The sequence below is a fragment of the Phodopus roborovskii genome, unplaced genomic scaffold, assembly GCF_943737965.1.
Source record: "Phodopus roborovskii unplaced genomic scaffold, PHOROB, whole genome shotgun sequence".
Classification (NCBI taxonomy): Eukaryota; Metazoa; Chordata; class Mammalia; order Rodentia; family Cricetidae; genus Phodopus; species Phodopus roborovskii.
Window position 1 is genome coordinate 874,731 of NW_026126597.1, and position 18,915 is coordinate 893,645.

Genomic DNA, 18,915 nt, shown 5'->3' on the forward strand with positions numbered 1-18,915 from the left:
TATTTAGGTGTAGAAAAGAACAAATAAACAAATAGAGGATTACATTAATAGTTACAAGTTTTAACTACCAATGCAAGGCAGGTATTTTATCTGCTCATTTTTCACAACCTCACATATGCATGCATGGATCCATTCATTCATTCAATTTTTACCAGGTGTTCAAGATTGCCAGGCACTGGGTTAGAATAAAAAAATTAATCTGAGTACAGAAAAAATGTTAAAGTTGTTTGAAACAGTGTTCACAAATGGGCATGGAAGTTATGTATCAGTAGAACCATAAAAGGCAACTGATTCAGAAGCTTCTCAGATACTGAGCAAACCATCAAAGTACAACTTCTGATACTAAATCTAAATATTCTAATAATTATGCTTATGACTCTAATAACAATGTTTCTTTTTCCTCTAAGCAGTAAATTAGCAATCAATTTTGGAACCCTTGCAAAGGTTTCCCGTACTGGTTTAAGAAGCCATGATACTCACGCCCTCTAGCAGAGACACAGGAGGACCACAGGCTCCCCTCAGGGAATGCTGTAGAAATGCACCCCAATCAGACACTTTATCTCTGATGCCTAAACAAAAGAAGAGATCATTATTATTCACTTCAGTCACAGAACACAAAAAAAATGTGACATACAGAAATGGCTTAAGGGTATGTTTATCACTTAAAAATCAGTGTATTGCTTCTTTGAGAGCTTGAAAAGAGAAAACAAAAATAGTTACAAAACTTCCCTCTCTGCATTGAGCCATGTGCTGCTTAGTTTTTGTTACCTTGATACAAGCTAGGGTCCTCTGAAAAGAAACCACAATTGAGAAAATGGTTCCAGTACACTGGTATGGATGCAAGTTTGTGGTACATTTTCTTGATTAATGACTGATGTGGGAGGACTTAGTCCATTGTGGGTGGTAATATCCCTGGACAGGTGGTCCTGGGGTGTATAAGAAAGCCAGCTAAGCAAACCACAGGGAGCAAAACAGTACAACATTCCTCTATGGCCTCTGCTTCAGTTCCTGCCTTGGCTTCGTACAATGGACTGTAGCCAGAAATATATGTACACCAAATAAACCCTTTCCTGCTCAAATTGCTTTAGGCCACAGTCTTTATCATAGCAACAGAAACCAAATTAAGACAGCTACTCTCTGGTTAGCTCAATAAGAATTGTATGTAAGAGTCCAAGATGTAGGCTGTTGGAAGAGTAACACCATGCTGGGCATTACTGGGTAAGTCGCAGCCTCATGGCAAAACATAGATTGATAGAAATTGGTTAATAATTAAGACAGAGCTAGCCAATTAAGAAGCCCAAGCCAACAGTCAATAGTTTCATAGTTAATATTGTGACTGTGTGTTTATTTGGGGCTCCCGGACTGCTGTGGAACTGGGCTGGAATGCTTGTAACAAAATGGCACCTGCATCGTGGGTACTAAAAACTTCCACTTAAAACTTGGCAAAAACTTAAAAAGGGATTTTAAAAACAAAACAAAAACAAAAACACAGGCAAGCACAGCTTCCTGGTAACAGGATTTTGTTGGATGAGTTCTGTTTACCAGGCATTTTCCCAGGCAAGTGGAAGGGGACAATTGCAGCTCCTTTAAAAGCAGCTTCCTGATTTGCATAAGTGGACAAAAACAGACAAAAACAAAAAAAAACCAAAAACAAAAACACCACATGCTCTTTTACCAAAAAAGTGGTGTTAGCGAGCAGGTAAGACTCATGTGGTTAACAAAAGATAAATATTTACAGTAAAGAAAAATATACATAGGCTTGGAAGAGAAAAGAAAAAAGGATAAGTGATTAAAAAAGGAATGGAGTAGCCGGTTGTGGTGGTACATGCTGGTAGGATTTGCTGAAGGAGGCAGAGACAAGCAAATCTCTGTGATTTCAAGGCCAGCCTGGTGTACAGAGTGAATTCCAGGACAGACAAAAATAAACAGAGAAACTATCTCATAAAAGGAAAAATACCTAAAATATACTTGATTATAATTGTTGCTGAATTAATCCAACAGGTTACTTGGGAAAAGAGGTTCTGTTTTTGTTTCCACAGAAAATGAAAAGCTGTGGATTCCTTCCAGACTAATAGGGTTTGATGAAGCAGGACCCCCTGAAGAAGTGTCCCAGGTGATCCAGCATCTAAAACAGCTGAGACAATGCAGCCTTGCAGACTACTACTACAAGGACTTGGCCAGGTTTCTGTGTTTTCTAAAGATTCCCCATGGTATTTCAATGGCCCCTAACAATAGGAAGCAGTTTGGAGAGAACAATGCCCAAAATCCCAAATATTGTTTATAAATGTTTGTTTTCATTTCAATGAGACTGGTTATGAATGGTTAAGGATCACAACCAATCTCTTTTTAAAGGAAAAAAAAAGGGGGGGGGAATAGGATATAGAAATGAATACTTTGTATTGGAATGGATTTTCATTTATTGATACAAATTTAAGGTCAATTTTGTGATATGTATATTTCTCTTCTTGTTCAGGTATTGTGCTTATATAGTTCACTTAAAAATGTAATGTATAAGAGTTAGTTCCATGACAGGGTCCAAAGCAATACAGAGAAACCCTGTCTCGAACCTCCCCCCCTAAAAGTAATATATAATTAAGTACAGATTATAGATACTTACTATAATAGTCAAAACGTATAGTTAGATTAGTTAGGTTTTCTAGATATATAGAGATATATTTCAATTGAATAGGCAATCTTCAAACCTTTCAAAGACCTACAGAATATGGCATTTAAAATGGTTTAGGGTTACTCATGGCAGTGAGACAACTGCTCCTGGCAACACCAATTACTTCAGAGAGGAAGAGGGGAATCAAAGAAACTTGTTATGGAGTTTGCTTTTGACATAGCAGAAATAGGCCGTTGGGCAAGAAAGTGCTCTGGTCTGGACTCTTTGGCTGTATGCTGTACAGACTGGACATGCAGGACCCACAGGAAAAGTGACTGCTGAATTTGCAAAACAAGACATCCCTGAGGGGTTCTTGCATTGTGAGGAGTCTCCCAGACATTCTGCAGGTCACAGAGAAAAATGGCTGACAAACTGCCAATACAGGCGGACAGTTTAAAATTTCCTCCTTCACTGAGAAGTCTGTCAGACACTGTGGCATTTGGCTGAAGTTGAATGCTCCAACATTACAGAGGAACTTTGGATAACTATCCAAGTAGCGAGATGTTCCTGTCAATTCTAGACTTTATATACTATCCTTCTGTGGTTGTTGATGGAGTTGAAGACAGATAGTTATGGTCTGTCAGGATTAAAGTTACAATAAGGCTTTAGACTCAAAAAAGATAGGATATATGATAGAATATTTTCTTTAAATCTTGCTAAATGTTAATGGATTAAATATTGTAACTATAGTTCTTAATTGATAACTGTTTTGTAAATAATTTGACTATGTTAAAGTTAAAACCTTTCTATTTATTTAGACAGAAAAGGGGACATGATGGGATGACTTCTGTACATATATTTCTCTTATTGGTTGATGAATAAAGCACTGTGGCCAATGAGGCAGGATGGTATAAGACAAGGAAGAGTCTGGGAAATGCAGGCAGTCAGTTCATTATGTAGGACTCAGGACTCTTTTCCCAGTAAGATAAGACCACATGAAAGTACATACATTAATAGAAATGGGTTAATAATTAAGACAGAGCTAGCCAATAAGAAGCCCAAGCCAACAGCCAACAGTATTTTTTTTAAAAAAAGAACTTTATATAAAACAGAGACTATAAGTTGTATACAAAATAATTCCCTTACTCAATTTTTAAAAAAAATGTCTACTTTATTTTTAATATTAAAAAATTTCAAAAATGAATAAAAAATACAAAAAAGAGGGCTGGGTGTAATGATGCATGTTTTTAACCCAGTACTTTGTGTGCCTGAGGCAGGCAAATCTCTATGTGCTCAAGGCCAACCTGATCTACACAGCAAGTTCCTGAACAGCTAGGGCTACATAGTGAGACCCTGTCTCAAAAACAAAACAAACAACAAAAAACACAGAGAGAAAGAATACTCATGTTGTTTGTTTCTCTTGTTCCCTCTTCCTCCCTTCCTCCCCTCCCCCTCCCCCTCGTGTGTGTGTGTGTGTGTGTGTGTGTGTGTGTGTGTGTGTGTGTGTGTGTGTGTGTTAGTAGAGACTGAACCCAGGGCCTGTACTTGCATATCAGGCAAGTGTACTTCCAGTAAGTTAAACCACCAACTCTGAGCCTTCTATTTTCTACAAATCAAGATTTAGATCCAGAGCTTGATAAAGCTCAGGTTTGATTTTTCTGGAGGAGAGTAAAAATATTTCACAAATAGAATTATATCCTTCCACAAAGACACATATAAGGTCTAGTTGTCTGTCCCTCTGTGTTTTAGGGTTTTCTACTGCATTGACAACACACTATGACCACACAAGTTGGGAGAGGGGAAAGGTTTTATTCTGCTTACACTTTCACATTCCTATTCACCATTGAAGGAAGTCAGAACAAGAACTCAACAGGACAGGAACCTGGAGGCAGGAGCTGATGCAGAGGCCATGGAGGGTGCTGCTTACTGGCTTGCTCTCCATGGCTTACTCAGCCTGATTTCTCATAGAATGCATAATCCCCAACCCCAGGGATGGCACCAACTACCACGGGCTGCACCCTCATCCCCAGCTGATCACTAATTAAGAAAATGCCTTACAGGTGTACTCCACAGAGGCATTTCCTCAACTGAGGCTCCTTCCTGCCTGATGACTTAGCTTGTTTCAAGCTGACACTCAAAACCTGCCAGTACATTCTGTAACATTAATAGCTTTGTTAAAAATTGTATATGCATGTATATGTGTTGTGTATATATAACTGTGAGTATATATAGGAGACCAACAGAGAATGCCAGGCATCCTGCTATATCATTTTTCACCTTATTCCACTAAGATAACTTGTATTCTCTTTGTTCTACATACAACTCTTACTAAATTAGCCAGAGAGAAATGTCTTACTTTGGTTTCTATTGCTATTTTTCAAGTAGAACAGCTAGCCAGAAAGCCTTAGGGATTCTCCCATGTCTGCTTTCCACTGTGCTGTGGTTACAAGCACATGTGGCCATGTCCAGCTTTTATGGGGTGCTGGCCTCTCAACTCAGGTCCCTCAAGTTTGCACAGCAAGCACTTACTCACTGCACCATCTTCACAGCCCCCAACAACTTTTAACTGTCACTACACAGACAGACAAATTGTTCTGTGTAGTCATTTCTTGTTCATCAATTAAATGTTTCTATGAAGAGAAGCTTCTCTTTATAATCCATTCAACGAACTTGAATAAAGTGTATGGAAAGAAAGCAGACGGCATAGATGATTCTTTCATTCTTTCTCCATTATTTGCTGGCTTTTAAAATAATCAGTTGGTTCCCTGGCATCTTCCAAAGGCCATCAATGAAGAGGAAGCCCATTTGTTGTTCTTATTGATATATCCCTGGTTTTGTCATATTATTAAATGTTAAATGAATTACTTGTATATGTATGTCATGTTTACTATGTGATTTCTATTTGAATATATAATTTTTAAGCCAATGTTTTGAAGTTTAGATAGGTTTGTATTTTATACTGCTTACATTTATTTATCTATATAATTCAATGTGTGTGGTGTATGGGTCACACACCCCCGTAAGTGTACATACAGATACCAGAAAACATGAGATATCACTCAACAATTTTTTGGTTAGGCTGATTGGTTATCAAGCTCACAGGACCTGCTTGTCTCTGCCCCTAAACTCTGGAGTTACAAGCCTGGTTTTAACATGGGTGCTATGAATTTGAATTCAGGTCCTTTCACTTTTATGAGTAATCTCACCAGCTAGGCCATCTACCCCACCATATACAAATAACTTAGTTTTTTTTTTTTTTTTTTTTTTTTGAGTTTTCATACAAAGTCTTATTATGTAGCTCAAACTGGCCGCACATTCATATCCCTCTTGCCTCTGCTAACTAGCTATAGAGACTACAGACATATGCTATCATATTTAGCTCACAATACCTTTATACAATAATATCAGTCCTTTCAATTTGGGGACTAGTTTCTTATTTATGTTGTGGAATAAATTATCTGTTAAAGTATGTAAAGATGTGTTGCATTTGTTTGTGTTGCAGAATAATTATTTAACTATGTAAAGATGTGTTGTATTGTTAATACTGCATTTGTTCAACTGTGTAAAGGTGTGTGGCTTTTGTTTTATGCTGCATTTGTTAAATTATGTAAAGATGTGTTGCTGTACACCTTGCCTGAATAAGGTACCTGACGGGTCTAACAAAAAGCTGAATGGACAATAGCCAGGCAAGAATAGGCAGGGTTGGCAGGCAGAGAGAAAAGGGGGGCCATCCAGTCAGACATGGAGGAGGCAGGGAAATAAGCCTCAGGGCAGTACACAAACTAATAGAAATGAGTTAATTTAATCTAATTAAAAAAAAAAAGCTAGCTAGAAATGAGCCTAAGCTAAGGGCTGAGCATTCATAATTAATCCACATCATGAGCTGGGGGCTTTCGATTCAAGAAAGTCTGTTATATATTTATTTTCTTTTTCTCCCTAAATAATATTGAACATGGATATGTTTAACCTCTTTTTTTTCCTCCTCTCTTTCAATATCTCAAGTAACATTCTTTCACTTCCGGTCAACAACTTAAAAGTACCTGATTAATTAATTCCATGGGAATAAAGATGGAAAGAAAAAAAAAAAAAAAAAAAAACAAACAAAGCTGGAGAGATGGCTCAGCAGTTAAAAGTTCTTACTGCTGTTGCAGAAGACCTGAGTATGATTCTTAGCACCCACACAGCCACTCATCAGTCAGAGCTCCAGTCCCAGGACATCCACCCAGTGCTACTTCTAACCTCTGACAGTACCAGGGACATACATGGTACAGAGACATACATGCAGGCAAAAACACTCATACACATAAAATAAATATATCAAAAAATATAAATAAACCTCAAAGTACTGAGTTTACACCACTATATACATGGTCTCCACTGCTCGTATTTGGTTTTTAGCAGGGATATTCTACCTACACTACATTCTTATATGTTAATCAGATGTCTCTTTGTAATAACAAAAACTCCTTCATTTAGTTTTCTGAACCTCGTTGTTTGGGGGGGGGGGAGGAGGACAGTTTTAAGACAGGGTTTCTCTGTGTAGCTCTGGCTGTGCTGGAACTCATGGTGTAGACCAGGCTAGCCTAGAACTCAGCTCTGCCTGCCTCTTCCTCCCAAGCTCTGGGGTTATAGGTGTGCATCTCCCCTGCCTTGCCTGAACATCACTGTTTAGTGGACTCTTATGAAAGGCTCATGGGAACAATATTCCTCAAATGTTTTCTATTTTTCTGACAGTTTACATAAGTTCATCTTATGCAAGAAGTTCATCTTGGATAGCTATAAAAATTCTCTCCAGCAACGCTGAATTTCTTAATCAAGTGATGAAAGCCGCAGTACAAGACAGATCATAAACACAGATTTTGTGACTGAGTATACATTAAAAGTAAAGAATTTCTTCATTTGTCCTACAAAAAGCACAAATCTAAATTGGGGATGCATAAGCCAGAACCAAATTCGGAGAGATCCTACATAGTACTTTTCAAAAATGTCAAAAATAAAGAAAGACTAAAGAAGTTAAAGAGATACAACAGCAAAATGTCAGCTGATCCTGGCCTGGCTCCTAGATCAGAAACAGAAATAGAGAATTGCAAATATTCCTGAAATTAGAACAGTGAGCACTACTGGAAAACCTAGCCTATCTATACTCTCTAAGATGTCCAAGTTATGAAAGACAAAGTGAGGACCTGTTCCACACTAAGGGACACTTTTTGTTTGTTTGTTTGTTTGTTTTGAGTTTCTCTGTGTAGTCCTAGCTATCCTGGACTCACTCTGTAGACCAGGCTCACCTTGAACTCATGGAGATCTATCTGCCTGCTTCTGTTTCTAAAGTCCTGGGATTAAAGGCATGCAACACAATGGTATGGCTTGGATGGAAACTTATTTTTGACACATGACAACAGAAAGCATCATGTGATCTGGAGATTTTTTTTCTAAAAATGCTAGCATAATTAATAAAAATATAAAAGCCCTGAAAACTAATAGCATTTTACCTGATTTACTTTCCTGATTTTGATATTTTACTGCACTGTACATCAATGTCTTACTGTTAGAAATACATTAAAGTTTCTATAAGTAAAAAGGGCATCATGCCTAAAGTTGATTCCCAAGCAGTTCTTCAATAAAAGAAACCTGTGAGGAGGGGAGGGAGGGGAGGGGAGAAGAGGGGAGGGGCTTGTGTGGATGTAGAGAAAGGATAAAGCAAACATGGAAAAACATCAACATTTGAGAAAACTTCACAAAAAGTCACCAAGAATTTTTTATACTAGTCTTTCAACTTTCTTATAAATCTAAAACTAAATCAAAATTAAGTTATAAAAATAAATGTCCAGTGTTTTCTTGAATCTGTAGTCTCTCCTTATATTCTCCTTTTAATTTTTTTTTTTTTACATTTTCTTACTTTATTTTAAATATATGAATGTTTTGTCTATGTAAATGCCTGTATCCAAAGTGCATTCCTGGTATCCACAAAAGTCAGAAAAGGGTATTGGGCCCCTAATATTAGTGATGAGTTCCACGTGGTACTGGGAATCAAACTCAAATTCTCTGCAGAAGCAGAAAGTGCTCTAACTGCTAACCCACCAAGCCACCTCTCCAGTTTCTTTCCCTTTTAAAATTTTATTTTATTTTGGCCTTTTGTCCTACTCTAACTAGCTTGAGTTAGCTCATTTCAAAAATTGATAGAGACATGTACCTATAATCCCAGCATTTGGAGGGTTGAGACAATGGACCTTGACAAGTTTGAGGTTAGCCTGTGTGCTATAGAGACCCTGACTAAGAGAAAAAAAAAAAAAAAAAAGGTTAGTAATATTATTTATAAGGTTCCTTATAAATAAAGGACAGAGAAAAAATAAAAACAGAACTTGGGAATGCTGTCACAGGTCTGAAACCTCAGTTATGTGGGAAGGTTAAGACGGGAGGTCTTCAAGTTCCAGGGTCCCCTAGACTAAAGAGTCATACCCTGCCTCCACAAAACAAGGTGAGGCCAGCCTGAGCTACACAATGAATGAAAGCATAGCTTAGCTACATCCTGTCTCAACACAACAAACAAACAAACAAACAAACAAACAAATAAGGGAGGTAGGGGGAGCTAGAGATGGCTCAGTAGTTAAGAGTTGCTCTTTTAGAAGACCTGAGTTTGATTCCCAACACACACGGCAGTGATTCCCAACACACACGGCAGTAACTCCAGTTCCAAGAGACCTGACATCCCCTTCTGGCTTCAGTGATTGCCCCTATGTACATCACACACACACATGCACAGGCACACATACACACAGTAAAAGAACAAAAATTAAATAAAAAACTAACGTGTTAAGATCAATTATAGATAATATGATTTCAGATTAAAAACAGGGAAATGTACATTATTCCTTATAAAATTTTTCATCAAAAAATGTTAGCCTAAGCTGGATGGTGATGCTGTATGTCTTTAATCCCAGCACTCAGGAGGCACAGGAAGGCAAATCTCTGTGAGTTCAAGAACAGCCAGGTCTACAAAACTAATTCCAGGACAGCCAGGATTACATAAAGAAACCTTGTCTTAAAAAAAAAAAAAAAAAACCATAAAAACATTAGCCTAAAAAGCTATGCAAATCTATGTAGGAGTACCCTGACGAGCCTCAAGGCTGTGGCCAATCTAAAATTTCTTACAGCAATAGCCCATCACACTTTGTAAGGAAATATTTTACTACCTTCTGGAGCTTCAAGGGTCTTCTTATTCTGCTCACACCAGCCAATGGGATAGAGGCCAGCTTTTCTGATATCACACCAGAAGTCTGCTTTCCGGTCTTCCCCATAGCCTTCATAACGGAGTAGAAGCAACTGCTCACAGGCAGTAATGATGGTGGCAACCCAGTACGTTTCAGGATCTTTTTTCACAGCTACCTCCAGCTTCATCCCAGGAGCAAATCCATTTTGCAAACGTATGTCCACCTGAAGAAAGAAATGCTATTAGACACCAGACAAACAAATTATATGAGTGGTTCTCTGCCCAAATTATTTTTTAAGACCTAACATTTCTGAAGTACTACTAAATGCCAATAAAATCCTCTCAAAGGAAACCTGGGAAATTCCAGTTCTAACTCATAACAGTGATCTAAACAAAACAGCAGCAGCTACAGGGCTTTGTCTCACATAAGAGTGATAGAACTTGTTATTTTTAACAATGTGATAATTATGATTATAGAAAATATCTTCTAGAAAGCATATATATTACTCAACATTCATATTTTTATATCCTTCAACATGTTTTCAAGAGTAATTTCTACATCACTCAACAACAACAAAAATTTTTAGGAAACATTAACAGGGAAATTTTAAAAAGACATAAAGATAATAAACCAGTAGTATTAGTAATATTAAATACAATGCGCAGGAAGCTATTATAATAAAGTGTTCCAATTTAGATGAGAAGTTACATGGTGACAAAGGTATGGATTAGCAATTCTTAAGTACATTAAAATAAGTACATAAACGCACTGTGGATAATGACAATCATTGTAGGGAAAGTTACAAATTAGTAAAAGGCTGGAGGGGGGCAGACATGCTGGTATACACCTTAATCTCAGCACATGGGAGGCAGAGGCAGATGGATCTCTGTAAGTTCAAGAACAGACTAGTCTATAAAGCAAGTTCCAGGACAGATAGGGCTGTTACACAGAGAAATTCTGTCTCAAAAAACCACACACACACACATACACACACACACACACACACACATACACACACACACACACACATACACACACACATACACACACACACACACACACACACACACAATCTCACCAAAAGGGGTGAGTGGGACTGGAGTGACTCCTGTCATTCTGGACTGAAATCAGAAATAAAAACATGAGAACTGATAGAAAAGCAGTATAGATGTGGACATAAGTACATGTATATTTCTTAACAGATATGGAAGTAAACAAATCGAGTGCCAAAATCTTGGTTTTAACATATCACCTTCCAATAAACAAGAACAAGGGATCATAGAGAAACTATTGGTTACAATTCTGGAAAAATAAAGCAGAAGCTTGAACGTCTTGTGATGTCAAACAGATATAACCAAAAAGTATGGAGGGCATGTTAAAAGGAAACAAAAGACAGCTAAAAGGCTCTCCCAATGGTCACAGTTGCAAACCAAATGATAAATATAGAAAAAAAATAATGGAAAAATATGGACAGGTGGTTCCCAACTACAGTCCCATGCCGGAGGATCATGAGCTCCAAACCTGCCTGGACTACATAATGAAACTTATCTCAAAAACCAAACAAAAAATGGAAGGAAAATAACTGTCATCAAACGAACATCATATAAATAAGCACAGCAAGCAAGAATTATTCAGGGGCTAGAAGAGATGGCTCAGCAATTAAGCACTGACCATTCTTCCAGAGGACCTGGGTTCAATTCCCAGCACCCACATGGTGGCTCTCAACTGTCTGTATCTCTAGTTTTAGAGGACCTAACACCCTCACACAGATGTACATGCAGGCAAAACATGAAATGCACACAAAATGAAAATAAATTTAAAAAATAATTATTCATAAATGCTAAAGCTACTATGATGAAAAACAATATTTGCATAATCTCAAAGGATCATGCAATAAGCCTCTTATCAATTATAAAAGGCAAAACAGTAACAATACAATGAAGAAAACTAGCAGTTATCACTTTAAATTTATCAAAGTTAAATAGCTCCTAAAACATCAACATTGCAATTGCATACACTTGCCTGACACCATACAAGAAAAGGACTTTATTTCCTTTGGCATGCTTGACATATCTGTATATACTCAGTTTAATCATAGAGGGGATACAAATTGAGAAATACTGCTCAAAACAACTGACACGTAATATATATTCTTTAAAAGAGTCAAGTTAATGAAAGAAGAATGATAACTGGAGGAGACTCTGGATATGACAAAGCAATAAAGAGTTGGTAAGAGATGATGGTATCAGCCGGGCATTGGTGGCCCACGCCTTTAATCCCAGCACTCAGGAGGCTGAGGCGGGGGGGTGGGGGTGGGTGGGGGGGTGTCTCTATGAGTTCAAGTCCAGCCTGATTACAGAGCTAGTTCCAGGACAGGATTCAAAGCAATACAGAGAAATCCTGTCTCAAAAAACCAAAAGAGGGGGGGGGGGGCAGGGAGGGAGGGAGGGAGGGGGAGAGAGAGATTATAGTATCTGCCACTAAGCATGATAATCTGAGTTCAATCCCTGGGAGAACTCCTGTAAATTGTCCTCCCATGTCCAGGCATACTCTGTGGTACACCCACACAAATAAAAATGTGATAGAAATCTTAAAAATACATGGAAATGTAGTCAAAATATTAGAAAATGAGAGTCAAGTCCTGATGAGCCAAAGAAACAAAGTCCCATGTTTTTGTTTTAAAAAAAATTAATATCCATAATTTTTTAAAAGACTATAGGAACTTTTGAAGTTGGACTAAATGCAAAATGCATTATGATACAACTATAGGCCTATGGGGGCTAGGGAGGGAAATGTAGTAGTTTCAGTGGGAATGATCCCCTAAAGGTTCATATTTGAATGATTGGACTCCAGTTAGTGGAAGTGTTTGGAAAGGATGAGGAGGTGTGGCCTTGTTGAAGAAGATGTGTCACTGGGGGGGGGGGGGGCTTTGAGGTTTCAAAAGCCTACTCTATCCCCTTAAGTTAGTTCTCCCTGTCTCATGGCTGTTGTCTCAACAATATGAACTCTCAGCCTGACTGCCTACTGCCCCACAAATTCTTTCTTCTGTAAGTTCTGTAAGTTGCCTTGGTCATGGTGCTTTGTCACAGCAGTAGAAAAAGTAAGGCCCAATACAAAGATTAAAAGAAAAGGGGTTAAGTCAGGCATGGTGGCAAACATCTTTATTCCCAGCACTAAGGGAAAACAGGCTGGTCTATACAGGAAGTTCCAAGATAGCCAGGCTTATATAGTGAGACCTTGCCTCAAGAGAAAAAAATTAAAAAGTCAAGAGGTGTTGCCTACATGTTTAAAGGATGCATAGGGAACTGTGGTGGAGCCCGTCTCTTCTAGGTAATCCTCCCAGTTGAACTCTATTTCTTCTACACCAGGCCCCGATTCTGCAAGAGAAAACAACAACAACATCAAGTTCTATCTCCAAGTAATCTCTTTTAAAAAGGGGGAGGACTAGACGCTTAATCCTTGATGACTAGTTTTCACATTATTAGAAGGTACTATGTAGGTTGTTGAGGAGAAAAGTTACCAGTAATTTTACTCAGTCATGGACCCAATAGAGTTCACTACCAAGCTATTGGTTAAGAAGTGCCCACTGGAGTGGCCAACCCATGACTGGTCCAACTTGAAGCCCATGCCATGTGAGGGAGCCCACACCTGTCACTGTCTGGATGGCCAGGAAACATAGGCAGGACAGCGCAGAGACCCAAGACAGAATGAAATATGACTGGGGAAAAAAAATCAATGAAATGATTCCTAACAATATTCTGTTATATTCAGATTGGAATCTAGCCCAACTGTCATCAGAGGGGCTTCATCCAGTAACTGATGGGAGCAGATACAGACACCCACAGCACACTAGGCAGAGCCAGGGGAACCTTGCAGAAGAGGGGGAGAAAGGTCTGTAGGAGCCGGAGGGGCCAAGGACACCATGAAAACACAATGTATAAAACCAATTTAGCAGGGATCATAGGAGCTCAGTGACAGACTCAGACCTGTGTGAACTAAGTCCTTGTCCTTTGCATATGCCTTATGGTTGTATAGCTTGATACACTTGCGGGACTCCTAACAGTTGGAAGTTGGGTGAGCTGTCTCTTTTGCCTGTGCTTGGGGCCCTTTTCCTCCTACTGGGTTGCTGCAACCAGATCTGAGGATTTGTGCTGATCTTATTTTATCTTGTTAGGCCATGTTCAGCAAATACCTCTGGGAGACCTGCTCTTTTTTGTTGCGGGGGGATAGAGGAGGAATTGTTCCGGGAGGATACTTTAATCAGGAAGTAATGTGTAAGAAAAGAATAATTTTTTTTTTTAAATGTGCTCACTGGTACACTAACAGCATGACTGTAATGGTGATAACCAATTGCTTTCTGGTTGGCCAGCTCCACAGGGAGAAAATTCATACCCAGTACTGTAAATTTGGTCAAAAGCCCATGGCTGAGGAGGTTTTGGTAAATGAATATACTGTGTCTATGAAATCACTTTATAAACATATTTATTTATGCCTACAGAATAATGCTACTATCCACTCTGATCAGAAAAGCTTCTTTTTGCCATGGGTGGAAGTTACTTCTGAGACTCATGACTGACAAAGTGCTGAAAGTAAGTAAGTGCTCAGGCCTAAATGGTCATAGCTATTTCCCACTCTGTCAGGCTCAGAGAACGTGGTGGGAAAGGGCAAGAATGAAAGGCCCAGAAGAACTGATGGAATGTTGTGGAACAATGTCTTTAGGGCATGACATAGATGTTACTACATTCATGAACTCACAGTAGCTGTGATTACCTGTGTTAAGAACTACATAAGCCTGGGCTCATCCACATCGGCCCATGAGGTTCTACCCTTCCCTGAGGAGTTATAGGCAGATAGTGGCTGCTGGAAGAGGAAGAGACATTTTCAAGGTACAACCAATTGTAAATTGCCCATGCTGCTGTAAATAATTTCTCACCAGTGCCCCCTTTGTAAAAATATTTTAAAATAATTTCTTAAGATTTATTTATTTTATGTACATGGTACTCTATGCAGAAGAGGGCATCAGATCCCTCACCAGTGCTCAGTACTCAGTGCTCTTATAAGCAATGCTAATTAAACTCACTGGGTCACCAAAAATAAAAAGGCATGAAGTAATAGGAACTAGTTGGGAAGAAGAAGGAGATAAGAGAGTATAATGAGAAATGAATATGATCTAAGTGCAGTATATACATGTATGAAAATTATCACAATAAAATGAAACCTACTACTATGTATAATTAAGATACATAGAATTAATAAAAAAATTTAGAAGAATATAAAAATGGTATGGCCACTCTGGATAACAGTAGTATGGTTTTATCACTAAAGCCTATCATTTTTAAATTGCACTCAAGAGTATAAAATGCTCAGTCCCACATGGAGCATCTTTATTACACTACCTCCTCCTCAAGGCTCAGAGATCATGAAGCTGTGACTTCCTCAAGCACAAAACCTGTACAAAACCTGACCAAAACCTGGTCAGAATTTCAGTAGTCCCCCAACCAGCTGAGGAGCTTCTAACAAGTAATGGCTGTTGGAGGAAAGTCAGTTTTCTTTGGATGCAGCCCCTGATCAGACTGCCCATGTTCCAGCAGATGGCCCTATCTATACCTATGCACATAGGTATGAGTCCATTGGATTTTTAAAAAGAGTACATGAAATTAATAGGTAAAAGTGATTAGGGGTTTTGGAAGAGTCGAAGGAAGAAAAGTGGATTTGATAAAAACACATTCATAGATAAATTCTCAAACAAATTAAAATAAAATTTTAAAATGTACTCATTGGCATTTTCCCCCAAAATAATTATTGATAGAAACTTATTTGCATTAATTAAAAATCAGAAAAATCAAAATGTACTAAACATGAGTGGTTGATATAAGTGCAATATATTCATGAAATGCGATCACAATACAAAGTTAACAAACTGTGGCTGGCAAGATTGCTCAGCCAGTAAAGACACTTGCTAACCAAGTCTGACAATCTGAACTCAATCGTTAGGCTCACGTATTGGAAGAAATGAACCAACTCTCCCTCTCCATGTGCACCATGTCATGTTCACGCCACACAAATACATATACAAATTAAGTAATTAACTGTTTTTTTAATTAATAAGCTTTGACATGCAAGACTGTCAACTCATCAAAAGGCTGTTATTTTGGAAGAAAACTTCAAATGGTCATTTACTAATTTTATTCATGTGACATTCTTTAAATGACAAAATTGTGGACATAGCAGATGAATAACTTCCTCAAATTAAAAAGTGTAGTAAGAAGGCTGGAGAGATAGTTCAATGGTTAGGAACACTGACTGCCTTTCCAAAGGATCTGGGTTCAATTCCCAGCACCCACTCACAGTTCACAACTGTGTAACTCCAGTTCTAGGGGACCTGACACCCAAGGCAAAACACCAATTCACATATAAATAAATAAATAAATAAATAAATAAATAAATAAATAAGCAATTTAAAAAGTGTAGTAACAGAAGAGTCATGTATCTTGACTGAGGTGATAGTTACAGAAGGTACACGAGTAACATAAAAATAACACAGAACTAAGAAGCTTATGCTGATTTTTGTATTTTATATGTACAATTCTTACATTTTTATTTCATATTATATTTACATGAGAGAAGAGAAACTGAATGAAGAGGAACATGGAACCTGTTGACACTATCTTTGGAACTTCCTAAGAACTTATAAAGTCTTTAAAAACAATTATGAAGTAATCAGCAAAATCCAATTATTTAGAAATGAGGCCTGTGCATAAAAAAACTTTTTTTTTCCTTCAGCAAACAGTAATTGTAGTCCCTAGTGCCAGGTTCTCTGTCAGGTCCAAGAGACAGCAATGAAAAATGTATGACTTCAAAGAGCTTCCAGTGTAGTAGTAGAAAATACAAGTCATTCAAACTAACACAGGCAAATAAGTTGCATCTGCATACTAGAGAGGAATTTAGCAAAACCAATACCTGCATCCAGATGCTGCTCCCCGTTCATCTCCACAGCACATGGGCTATCTCTTCCCAGGCAATGAAAAAGCTGAGGCTCTGCTATGATATGAAGATAATCTGAAGTTCAAAGTTTCTGTCCAGTGGACATCCAAGGATCTAAACAAAAAGTGTTAAAAAAAAGTTATTAATGTGGCCAAATTTCAAACTTGTTTATTTATTCATAAAACAGCAATTGACTGGGTTGAGAGGTAAGAGAAAAGTCACTTAGAAGATACAGGATTATGGGGACTGGGGGGTGACAGCTTTTCCAAATTTGATGTTTGCCTAGTGATATAGATATACAGACCTGTGTGTGTAAAAGGACTATAGAAGCCTAGATAGCTAAGGATTACATTAAAGTGTACTGAAGAGATGGCTCAACAGTTAAGCGCACTGGCTGCTGACTACGGGACCCAGGTTCAAGTCCCAGTAGCTACACGTTGTTTCATAACCATCTGTAACTCCAGTTCCAGGGGATCTGGATTCATTCTAGATTCCTTAGGCATCAGTCACAATGGTGGTATAGGACATACATTCAGGCAAAACACTCATACCCATAAAATAAATAAAATGCTTTAATGACGATTATAAGAACTTTCGCATGTGTATGAGTCCTAAACTTTAAACTTCGTATCATGGCTTATAGCCACAAAAATGCTAGTTCTTCCATCCATAAAAACTTCAATACCTAAAAGAATCACCCACTTATGTATTAAAACAGCTTTACTGGCCAAGCCTTTAATCCAAGCACTCAGTAAGAGGCAGGCAGATCTCTGAGTTTGAAGTCAGCCTGGTCTATACTGCAAGTTTCCAAACAGCCAGAGCTGCACAGTAAGAACCTGTCTCAAAAAACAAAACAGAACAAAAACAGTTTTACTGGAATAGCATTCACACATCAAAATTCACATTTAAATTGTACTATCTAATAACTTTTGATTGAATTTACAGAGGATTTAGCTATTACCATTTACCAGTTGTAGAATATGTGCATCACCTGGAAGAGACTTCATGCACATTAACCACTACAAGGTGAGCATCATCATCATGAGTTCACAGGCACAAATCACTCATCACACCTGCCTGGGGCCAACAGCTAGTAAGCAACATAGCCAGGCTTCAAAAACTGGCACTAATAAACACCTACAAGCGTTTCCTTTTAGAGACAAGTTCTTCTAATGCCCAGGCTGGACTTTACTTCCTGCAAGCCTCTCAAATATCAACACACTGGCAAACAATGAAAAAAGTTAAGGAAAATATGGCACAAGAATATAAACGTGCAAAATATAGCCATTAAAATTTTGTTTTGAGACTATGTCTCTCTATAGAATCCTGGCTGTCCTAGAACTTGCAATGTAGATCAGATTTGTCTTCAACTTAGAGATCTGCCTGTTTCTGCCTCTCTAGTACTGGGGTTAAAAGGTGTATACCACCATGCCCACTCATTAAAAGTGTTATTAATGTTTTAGTTGAATGACATACTAATTCTTTAAAAGGATATATGTATCCAAAAGGTGAGAATGTAGATCAGGGCTGAGGATATAGCATAGTGATAAGTCATCTGTCAAGCACAGAGACCCTGGATTTGATTCCATTAACAAGAAAACAGCAATAACGAAACAACAGTAACACTTTCATACATACATGGCTTGGGGCTGGTAAAGCACTTGACAATCACAAAAGAGTATCCTGATCCTGATTCAATCTCCAATACTAGGGAGTGGGGAGGAGGTTGTCAGCACATGCCTGAAATTCTAGTACTTAGAAGACAGACAGGACAATCAGAACCTCAAGTTTTTCATTGTAAGTTCCAGACCAGCCTGTGTTACATTAGATCCTATAATTTAAAATATAGTGTTTTTAAAATTTGCTTTGAACCCATTAATGAAGACAATATATACAGTGGTCACAGGACATGGAGAAATTAAGTTGACACTGTCCATGAGGCTAGCTCCTCCTTGTAGGCTAACTTTCTTAGTAACAGAAGAAGGTGTCATGAAGGCTGCTGGGGGGGGGAGGGAGGTCAACAGTCTTACCTAGCTGTGAACCCTGTGACTGCAATAGGGACAAGCAAGGCAGCATGTGTACACGGACACAATAGTGGCACGAATATTACGGAAATAA

The 18,915-nt window shown here is 38.2% G+C and overlaps 1 protein-coding gene across 3 annotated transcripts in view; it reads right to left on the reverse strand.

The window, feature by feature from the left end:
* The window catches only part of Sfmbt1 (Scm like with four mbt domains 1), a 114,187-nt gene that overhangs the window by 41,142 nt on the left and 54,130 nt on the right, over positions 1–18,915 (reverse strand). For all 3 annotated transcript variants that reach the window (XM_051204779.1, XM_051204777.1, XM_051204778.1), the window contains exons 2-5: positions 16,774–16,911; positions 13,096–13,190; positions 9,796–10,036; positions 481–569 (exon numbers count right to left, since the gene is read on the reverse strand). In XM_051204779.1, coding sequence (XP_051060736.1) covers positions 481–569; positions 9,796–10,036; positions 13,096–13,190; positions 16,774–16,801 — 453 coding nt within the window. In that variant the 5' untranslated portion in view covers positions 16,802–16,911. The remainder of the gene's footprint in view (positions 1–480; positions 570–9,795; positions 10,037–13,095; positions 13,191–16,773; positions 16,912–18,915) is intronic.